The sequence below is a fragment of the Anopheles maculipalpis genome, chromosome 3RL, assembly GCF_943734695.1.
Source record: "Anopheles maculipalpis chromosome 3RL, idAnoMacuDA_375_x, whole genome shotgun sequence".
Lineage (NCBI taxonomy): Eukaryota > Metazoa > Arthropoda > Insecta > Diptera > Culicidae > Anopheles > Anopheles maculipalpis.
The window spans coordinates 73,929,785-73,940,420 of NC_064872.1; the positions used below are offsets into that span (position 1 = coordinate 73,929,785).

The 10,636-nt window shown below is 50.5% G+C and overlaps 1 protein-coding gene across 1 annotated transcript; it reads left to right on the top strand.

Moving 5' to 3' along the window:
* The first annotated feature begins 1,113 nt into the window (after positions 1-1,113).
* On the top strand, positions 1,114-9,907 carry LOC126561255 (uncharacterized). The gene is made up of 5 exons (XM_050217219.1): positions 1,114-4,087; positions 4,360-6,784; positions 7,063-7,289; positions 7,391-7,615; positions 7,701-9,907. Exons 1-5 carry the CDS (start codon positions 1,227-1,229, stop codon positions 9,862-9,864), a joined length of 7,902 nt encoding a protein of 2,633 aa, XP_050073176.1. The 5' UTR covers positions 1,114-1,226; the 3' UTR covers positions 9,865-9,907.
* The last annotated feature ends 729 nt before the right edge of the window (positions 9,908-10,636 follow it).

The following is a 10,636-nucleotide window of genomic DNA, read 5'->3' on the forward strand; positions in this document are numbered from 1 at the left end:
TTTACTTCGAACCGATCGTTTTTTTTTGTTTCGTTTCCGTGCCGCTACTTTTTCGCTATTATTTATTTACGGTTGTGCTACGTTTTCCATTTTTCCCATACTTTTGCATTGAAAGTACGATATTTTGTTTCCGGTCAGTTGTGCTTGCTACGAGTCAAGTAAATAGAGCTTTAGTGTCATAAGTGAGAGGACGTTCACCTGGTGGGAGTTGAAATTCGTTGCGGTCGCATAGGATGTTGCTCCGATCCCAGTCAGTGATGTGCTTCAATTTGTAGTGATCATCGTTAGTAGTTTAGTAGTGCTAATTGTTTAAGTGTGTCCGTTAAATGAAGCTTAATTTTCAGTCTCTTTGTATTACGTGGGATAAATTCTGCTCCCAACCAGCGTTAAACCTACCTCGAGCCTCTTACTCATATAAAAATATATCTTGAAGTTAGTGAAGTTTCCTAAAGCTACACCTTTATTAGTTTGAAACAAGATTCTCTTGAAGGAAAGAAAAGACTTTTAGAGTACAAAGAGTGAAATATGCAAAACCTATTCGTGTTAGTTGGGGGAACGTTAAAGTAACACAAAGAGAGTGATCTACATCTTTAAGTGCAGATTTTGTGTGTGATTGTACGTTTTACGCGTGTGTGTGTTTGTATGTTGTGGTGGTCGCTACCAAGAGCTGCCCTCAACGATCCAAAAATAAGTCCCGACAAACCCTGTCCGGTTGACATGTCGTCCACCGACGAAGGGAAGGAGCAGTGTTGAAGGGAAGACAGTGTGAAGAAAATTTTAAGCTGGGCACGAAAATAGCGGACAATCTGTATCCCGCGAACAAGTGCGCCATCCCCCAGGTGATGCAGTCTAGTGATGAATTAATGTACGAGATATTTGTGAAATAGCTGCGAACAAGCAAAAGAACACACATCCTTGAGTGATTTGTGTGTGAGGGTTTATTTTTTTGTTTAAATTTCTTGCACAAAACTCTTACAATGTTTTGAAGTTTGAAGGAGATTTTTAGATGATTTAAGGAACGGATCACACTTGATCGTGTGATCCATCCGGTGCAAAGAGTGTCTTTCCCTTGCTCTGCGTTTAGTTGCGGCATTTGGCAGTTTTCTTAGCATGCTCATCAGTTTTCTTTTTTAGCAAACGAACTGTTCCTACTCCCTGCATCTGAGTGTGAAGAGCAAAAGCAGTGTGAAAGTGTAACGAACTAGAGTAGACAGCATCACATAACCATGTCCATGCAAGCCCTGAACGGTCAGCCGCCACAGCGGCGTTCATCGCTGCTGAGCCGGTACCAACCGAAAGCAGGCTCTCAGGACCCGTTGACTAGCCCCGCCTTGGACACTCCGCCCAACATCGTGAAGTCAACGAGTCAGCGCAGCCTACAGAACTCGTCCCTACTACAGCGCTACACACCGAAACCACTCGGTAGCCACGGCGCTAGCGGATCCGCACGGCCCGAGTCTGGTAGCTTCTACGAATCACCGAAAAAGTCTTCCAGTCAGCGTAGTCTTGATCAGTCGAAGCTGCTCCGTCGATACTACCACCAGCCGAACTCGCTAGACGATCAGCCACAGGACTTTGAAACATCATCGCAAACGGGTGGACTCAGTTCACAAACCGAACCACAGCGCTACAGCAGCCAGAAGAGTTTGGAAAACTCGAAACTACTGCAGCGTTACAATCCGATCAACAATTCGCAAGAATTTACAGGCCTGTCTGGTAGAGAGAGCACGCCGGTAACAAAGTTTTCCCGTGGTGGAAGTCTCGAGCCAGAGCGTGTTCAACGATCCTCGCTGCTCTCGAAGTATACACCACGGTTCGGTAAGTCGCTGGATCGTAACCAGGCCCTGGAGGCTGGCCGTGGGCAAGCAGGTTACAGTAGCCAGCAAAACCTACGGAGCCCACCAACCGCGGCCCAAAGGCCAGTTTCGGTGTCGCAGAGTCTGGCTGCTTCACAGAGCGAGTTTGCCGACTATGGTACGGATCACTTCGACCAGTATCAAAACATTCGCAGCCGTTCGTCGAGTCTTTCGCGCGGAGGTCCCAGGAAAGGCTTACAGCGAGGCTCCCAGAGAATGCTATCGACCGAGTCGGAACCAGACCCGATTACACCCGAAACACTACCGATGGTGTCGGCAGTAGGCGAACCAGTGGTAGGAAACATTGCGTCTGCTTTACCACTACCCATGGTGGGTATTATACCACCAACTCCAGCTTCTGCAGAGGTCGGTAAGCAACCGCACTTTGAGACACAGCCACTGCAGGTCCCACCAGGTAGAGCAAACAATATTCTCGCTCCTGTAACTACTCCGTCCGCTGAAGCACCAACTCCAGCTTCAAAACCATCACCGACACCTCCAGTCAAACCGGCGCGCAAAGATCTGCAGCCAATGGCGGCGGCTGCGGCCGTACTACCGCCGGCAACCATCGTGAGTATAGCCATTCCCACCATCACGAAGACACTCGCCGCACCATCCGTCAAGCAATCCGTATCATCATCGAAAGAACCATCACCGCCATTGTTCAGCACCCGAGATCGCATGGATCATTACGGAAGCGCTTCGAATCCTGACCCTCCATCGCACGATCATCCCCGTTCACTGACGACGAAGACCTCGACAAACACCTGGACACAATCGCCCAAGGGCACGTTGACGCTAGCAAAGACTGCTACCTTACAGCTACCGCTCAGTGACATGAGCAGTCGTCGTAGCATGACCGATCTGCAGCATCTTGGTGGCCGTGGTTCCACCGGTAATCTATCCAACGAGCTGGAGATTTCGGAGTTTACTGATCGGGCTGAAATGAAGCAGTTGGCTGCACAACGTCATCATCCGGTGAAGCATACGCTTGCAAGTGCATTTGAACAGCTGGCCGCATTAACTATCCCCCAGGCAATGAAAACTGATGCCGAACTAGACGAAGACGAGCGTATTGAAGCGATCCCACCGGATCGCAAACTGAAGAAGCGTGACTTCACCTACCATCCTTCGTTCGTTCCGAAGCAGCAACAGCAACAACAGCAACTGTCAACCATTCCCATCCCTTCGATCGATTCTCGTCACAGCACCAGTAGTGTGGGCAGCAAATCGAAACAGCAAGACGCTGAAGAAAAACGTCTAAAGGCTGCCGAAGAAAAGCGACAGCGCGAAGAGGAACGTCGCCTGAAAGAGGATGAAAAACGACGCAAAGACGCAGAAAAGCGTGCAAACGATGATGCGGAAAAGCGTCGCAAAGGAGAGGAAAAACATTTGCGCGAGGAAGAGGAACGTCGTCGCCGGGAGGAAGAACGCAAACATAAAGAGGAGGAAAAACATCTCCGTGAAGAAGAGGATCGGCGTCGTAAGGACGAGGAACGGAAGCACAAAGAGGAGGAAAAACGTGCGCGCGAAGAAGAAAAGCGTCGACTTGAGGAAGAGAAACGCAAAGATAAGGAAGAGAAGAAGCGAATCAAGGATGAGAAGAAGAAGTCCGCGGCAGCACTCAAAACGGGTGCTGCGAGTTCTTCTGCCACTGAGGAGTCTAAACATCCGGAAGAAGAAACGATCGATCTTGCCAGCCATCTGGATCACTACAGTGTGGCTGCTTCCAAGCAGATGCCACCGGCCCAGCGTAGTTTATCTCTCGGACGTCCTCGTTCCGGTGGCACACCTTATGGTAGTCAAGGGGCACTAGGATTCTCGGCCCGAGGTTTATCCAACAGTCACCAGAGCCTTGATCGAAATGGATCAACCTCCTCTGTGCCAAGACAGTCGAAGCTTCTTCAGCGCTATGGTCCCAAGGCGGGATCTCAGGAGGTGATCAGCAGTGGGACATCTGAACCTTCGCGAGAGTTCCACAGAAGTCAGGGTAGCTTGGACTATCGTAAATCAATGCGCCCTTCACTGCTGGATAAATACACGCCACGTCCATTGAGTGCCTCCACAGCACCGGGATCAGCTGCTGGTGCAGGAGTACAGCCAAGATCGATCAGCCAGCGTAGCCTGGAAGCCGGTAGCTCTAGGTTCGAGAGTTCTACGCTCTTGCAGCGCTACAAGACAAAAGGTGATACGGCAAGAACGGCTCCCGGATACGATCAGTACGATCATCGGTAAGATAATGGGAAGTTCGGGGTAAGGCAACTTATTTCATTTAAGTGTTCCATTTTCGAGAGCTTATTTCTGGGATTGCGATCATGCAATTTACTCAACAATTATTGGAATTGAAATGTTATTATCTGAATAATGTACGATCTAATCGATATTCTATTGAGAGTCATAATGAGAATAATGTGTGCTTATTGCTTGCTTTGCATCAGTTGATTTTCCCTATTTTTGTCTATCTATAGCTAATAATATTCACTTTCACGCATTCTGATTTTAGTGATCACGAGTACGAGCCCATCGGAGAACCTAACGATGCCAGCAAATCCTCCACCAAGGATGGATTGTTGGCCGTATCTAGCAAGGCTCAGCAGCAACCAGACGGCCAAGATCGTAAGCTTTCCAACGCATCGTTCCTTCGTGTGCCGGGCAATGATGAGGGCGATACCATCAGCATGGAAGAGCTTCAGAAGTCGATCGAGGATCGCTACTTTAACCTGCCATCCGACGCTACAACAGCCCAAGAAGGTGCAGAAGGAGCTGCGGCTGCTTCTGTTGCATCGGAACCGCAGAGCGAGAAGACCAGCAAGATGAAGGCAGCTATGGCAAAGGCTCAGACCAGCGGCAAACAGGCGATGGCAAAGGCACAGGAAAGTGGCAAGCAAGCGATGGCACGTGCCCAAGAGGGAGGTAAAACGCTACAGAAGAAGTTTATCCAGCAGACGGATCGCTTTAAGAACAAGATGTCCAACATTAAGCTGAAGAAGGACAAAGATTCGGCCCCACTAGCAAGTCCGGAGGTTGTAACGACTCCTGAATTGGAGAAGCTGGACTTTACACTTGCCGTTCCCAAGGATGAGGAACCACCGTCCACTCTAGAAGCTGCCGCAGAAGGATCCTCTGTTCCAGCGGAAGAAGCTACCGGCGATGTTGCAGAAGACGAAGCAACTCCCGCCAAGAGTGGTAACAAATCCGGTAACATGCTTAAGAACATACACATGCCGAAGCTTCAGAAGCCTGACTTTAAGCGTCCAGAGTTTACGAAAATTTCCAAACCAAAGATGCCGAAGCTGAAGACACCCGACATGTCGAAGTTTAAGCGTCCGGAGATGCCCAAGTTCCTTACCGAGAAGCCCGACTTTAGCAAGATGAAGTCGGACTTTGCGAAAATAAAGCTAGCACGCAGTAAATCGATGAAGGAACCATCCCCATCCGGTGCGACCAGTGCCGCATCACCGTCGGATGCATCGATGATGGGTGATTCGGCTACAACGCCCACCAAGGTAAACTATACCGACTTCAGCACGTATCCACGCATTTTCGATAAGTTTAAGCGTCAAAAGTCAGTTCCCAGTGGTCAGGCTAGTGTACGTGCCGGTACACCACCACCACTTGAGTTTACCAAATCGGCAAAGACGACGCGTCCCAAGGGCACTGCTTTGGTATCGCGTTGGACGTCCGAAAAGTCGGAAGATACGGAGAGCAACCGTTTCCTGCAGTACACCGGCAGTGAGTTGGATGAGCGGGAAACTTCTGTCGAGCGACGCATGCGCCAAGAACTCGAACGAGCTGAGTTCGAGGGTCCTGAGCTGGCTGTAACTGAGGAGCAAAAGCAGCTCGAGGAATATGACAAAGAGAATCGCGAAATCCATCTGCTCTCCGCAGCTCGACACGAAGAGTTCCTGAAGCGTAAACCTCCGATGGAGCGGCAAGAGTCCGATCTTGCCTCGGAAGAGGAGAAACAATTCTGGGCCAGTTCGCTGGGTCAAAAGATTCGCCAAAACATCGACATGAATAGCAACGATCTGGACTTCCTCGACGAAGAGGAACGTCTGCTGGTAGCCAAGGAAGAGGAAGCTATCGATCAGGAAGCACGCGAACAGGCTCGGTACTTGTTAGAGCTGAGCAAGCAGCGCACCGAAAAGGAGCTGGAGCGTCGATCGTCAACACCGTATACGAACCAAGAGTGCCAATCTTCGGGAAGCTCCAGTGTGCGCCGTCGCAAGGGTGTTCTGGAGGAGATCGATGACGATGAATTCTTCCTGCGTCAGAAGGGTATCTCGAAGGATAACATCCAGATGGGCGAGTACATCAGCTCCGCCATTAAGGAGGGTTTGAGCCAACCGAAGAATGCGCTGGCTGATATGGACCGGTACGACTACTACGATGAAGAGCTCGATCGCGATCAGGATGGTATGCGAAGATACTATCAACCAAGCTTCGAATCGGATGACGTTTCTAACCAGCAGAACTCCTACACCGATGAGTACCGTGGTGGTAAGGGAACCGATTTCTATCGCACCTTCCCACCGGATCGTCCGACCCGTAAGCCGAAGAAAACGATCGATCAAACTGTCCCCCAGGACGATCAAGACTATGGTCTTGAGGATGAAGAGGAGGAGGAAGATCTTGGCTTTTACGATCGCCAGCGCACCAAGTATGGCAGTGAGCAGCCACAGCTACTTCAATCAGCAGCTGCCCGATACATGGACGACGACGATGACTCGGCAGCCTTGAGTGGTTCCCTGCCACGACAGGCCATGCTGGCCGGTACGGTTGTTCCACCGACGCCACCAACACGCCACCGCAAGAAGCGCTTCCGTGATGTGACCCCATCGGACGTAGGACCATCATCATTCACTAACGGTGGTTTCGCCGTCGGCAAGTCCATCTCCAATAACTTCATCTCCGGACCACCTCCCACGGTAACCAGATCGCACAGTTCCAACCTTCTTCCCTTTGCTTTCCCATACCAAGGTCCTTCCCAGTGGGCGTTTGGTTAAGGGTGACATGGGGCTAAGGTGTCTTATACCAAGCATGTTCACACTGTGTACTAATCCGTTTGTTTACTTTCTCTTTTCTCCACCTTAATGTTCAATCGATCATCACCCGGGGCTGCATGTCACAACTGGATGGTTTGGTTTGCTTCTATTTTCCCCTCCATCGCTTTCTCTTCCTTCTATTTGATTCCACTAATTCGCAGACTACGATGGCTTACCGTGCGGAAGTACCGCTCGCTCGGGAGGAAAGCTTTGGTACGATCCCTGAACCGACACCACGACGTACACGCTCGCGCTCTCAGCTTTCCAAAGCTCTCGATGATGACGATCGTGTATCACGTGGTGCAGAGTCGCTGATTGGAGGCATTATCGATCGAGCGCCCGTCCCAGGTAGGGACTCATATTCTTACGAAATTTCCGAATCAAATGGGTAAGTGTGTACGCTCGATGACTACTTACGGTGATGGATGATGTACTAATTTAACCCTCTTCTCTCGCTTTGCACCACACATTGCACGGGAATGCACCCAGTTATGCCACTGTTCGCAAGGAAGCACCACCACGTCCACCGGCACCGATTCGACGACGAAAGTCGACCAGATCACTCGATGCACCACCACCGCGGCAGTTCAACACGCTACCGAACTACCATCATTCAGTGTCACCCGTTCGGCCACAGCGCAACTATAGCACCATTAATCCGAACCGTCCACCACGCAGGAAGTCCGTCACTAGCTTGACCGGTGAGCAGCAATTGTAAGTATTCGCATATTTAGAAGAGTTTGGGTAAAACGCGTCAAGAGTTCCGTCCATTGTACTCACCTGTGTATTTCCGTTGCAGACAATCGTCCAGTCTTAGCAAGGACGACGTGGCACAGTACGAGGACGTGATCGCACCGGCACCTCCACTCGGTCCTAAACCTCCGCTCCACTCCGGTGACGTTGCGAGCAAGATGAAGGATCGTCCACTGCCACCTCCACCGCGTCCTACGCGTAAACCACGCCGCCCGGACGGTAGCGATCATCACGATCTGGATGGAGGAGCCGAAAGAATGGTGCTCCCAGTGCACGACTCATCCATCGAAGAAGTCGAGACGGCCACCCAAACTGATCCCGTCTCGGAGGACTTCGGACTGGACGCAGAAATAGCGGCCGTGACGGAGCGTGCAGCTCGGGCACACGATGGCGATCAGCTAGAGGGCGCACTGAACCGATTCCGTGAAGGAAACGCAAAGGCACTGTCCGAGCGGCCCAAGTCCTCACGCTCGGGAAGCCGGCCGGAAACACCGGCTTCGATCCTGATCGAACGGAAGGTATCGACACCGTCCCTAAACCACGAATCCATTGTCGAGGCGTCACTTACCGTTCAACCGCTGGAGGAGTTTGATGACGATCAGTACATTGCCGAACTGGTCAAGAAATATGTCTCGGACGAACGCAAACCCGAACCCCGCAAAACGGACACATTCGAGCGTCGGTTCCGCAAGAGCACCAACAGCTTAACGCGCGAGGATGAGATTCGTCCGGTGGAAGCGAGCAACACACTTCGCACACCAGCGATGCGATCATCACGTACCTCCGTTGATGGACGACTTTCCGCGACGACTCCGGAACCCACGCGCAGCGTAGAGATCGCACCCAACGTGATTGAGGAGATCGTAGAGCGATTGCGTACGACAGAGCAACAGCATATTGATGAGCTACACAAGCTGCACCAGCAACAGCTCGAAGATCTTCGCCGACAGCACGACGAGCAAAAGCGACTGCAGGAGCAAAAGCTCGAAGAGCAGCAACGCCAGCTGCTGGAGCAACAGAGCCAACAGTTGCTCCAAACACAGCAACTGAAGGAGCAGATTCTTCAACAGCAAGAACACCAGAAGATGCTGCTAGCACAGCAACAGAATCAACAGCAACAGTTGCTTGTGGCCCAACAGCAGCAACAGTTACTGATGGAGCAGCAGGAGAAGGAGCGTGAGCTGCAGCGGGAAAAGGAGCGTGAGCTGCTTAAAGAGCGCGAGCAGGAACTGGAACGAGCAAGAGAACGCGAACGAGAACTTCATTTGGCACGCGAACTGGAACTGCAGCGTGCCAGAGAGGTTGAACAGCAGCGGGCACGTGATCTCGAACAGCAAAGGATACGCGAGATGGAACTGCAAAGAGCACGGGAACTCGAACACCAACGACTGCGTGAGCTGGAAATACAGCGTGCGATAGAGGCGGAACAGGCACGCCAAAGAGAGGCTGAGCTGCAGCAGCAGAAGGCTGCCTCAGCCCAAGCAGCTCCGAAGGAACCTAAAGAAGTTTCGACTGTCAATGAGAGCGTCCTTCAGCAGGAAGCAGTCACAAAATTGGAAGAACCGGCTACTACTGCATCTCCGACTCCGACTAATGGCGTTCACGTCCCCGCAGCCCCCTCTGTAGACGTTGTAGATGGTGCTGCAGCTTTGCCAACTCCATCCACCCTACCAACAGATCAACCTCCGATAAGACCTCCTCTACCAACGATCGCCACCCCATTCGTCTACCATCCGGACTATCTAGCTTATCACGGTGTTCCACCATCGTCAGCTGCCGCTGCTGCTGCCGCCTCTTACCTCATGCGTGGTGTTCCCTCGGATGAGGATCTCGGCATGACCCCACTCGCACCGCAGCGTCGTCGTCGTCACCATCGTTCGAAACGTGAATCAACGTCGGAGGAAGACTTCCAGCGGGAACACCGTCGCCATCGACACGGTACCCGTTCACCGGAACCACCCTCCATCCCGACGCTCGGTGGACAGCTGGTGCGAGCCTGTGGGTCCTCGATCCGGCAGACTGGCGATGATTTGATGGCGATGCTGCGTGCCAGCAGCAAGGACGAAAACAAGCGCGATCTGCACATTGCCATCATCATACTGATTGTGATCGTGGCAGGATTGATGGCGCTCGGTATGAGCGGTGAAAAGGCTGTCCATCATCATCACTGGGATTACTTTAGCCCTCCCGGGCATGGTAGCAGTGCGTAGAATGTCTGAAATGCGCCTTAGTGTTTTGTGTTGGATCTTCTAATTTCTATCTATTGTTGATACAATCGTTTTCCCCATTTTTTTCCCCAGCACAGCGAAATATTATGGCATAAATAGTACACTTAGTACTTAGCACACACATGACGCACGCAAAAATACATGCAGATACACTTTTTGTTTTTTACTAAACCTAAAGGTATGCAATTTGCAATACAAAACATCATGTTTTTCTGATCACCACTGATCACCACTGGAACTTTTTAATAGTGACAAAGAAAAGCTGTTGCAAAGGTCATTTTTCTTGTCATGTGGCATGATCAGTTTAATATTTTAACGAAAAAACGATCAATTTTAACTGTCATTCTACTCTATTCAAGAATGCTGCATTTTACACACATACCGTTTCACACATAAACCTCTTTCAGCACATCCCATAGTGCCTGTCCACTGCAAGCTTGGTTAGTTATACCCTCAGCCCAAAACATTGGAGTACGCTAGTACATCAGAATGTTGTCCTGTTTACTCTTTTTACAAATAATTGCTGCCAGATTTTTCTTACTCGTCTTTCAACGAAAATGTGAAGATTTTTACTATACCCGTTTGTTGCTTATATTTCATCATCTGTGTATCCCTCTTTTGCGTCTCTTTAATCACTTTGAAGATAACATTCGGATGTTTCTTGTTTTGCCACTGTACTTTTGTCTTTTCTGTTGATACTTTCAATAACTATAAGTTACAACACAGTTAGTTACTGTTTTCCGTTTCATTTTTT

What these genes read in the sequence shown, in the direction of transcription:
- LOC126561255 (XM_050217219.1), top strand. Translation starts at nt 1,227, where the DNA reads ATGTCCATGCAAGCCCTGAACGGTCAGCCGCCACAGCGGCGTTCATCG. An exon ending in TCTCCGGACCACCTCCCACG is followed by an intron (nt 6,785 to 7,062) that starts GTAACCAGATCG and finishes ACTAATTCGCAG; the next exon opens with ACTACGATGGCTTACCGTGC. An exon ending in GAAATTTCCGAATCAAATGG is followed by an intron (nt 7,290 to 7,390) that starts GTAAGTGTGTAC and finishes GAATGCACCCAG; the next exon opens with TTATGCCACTGTTCGCAAGG.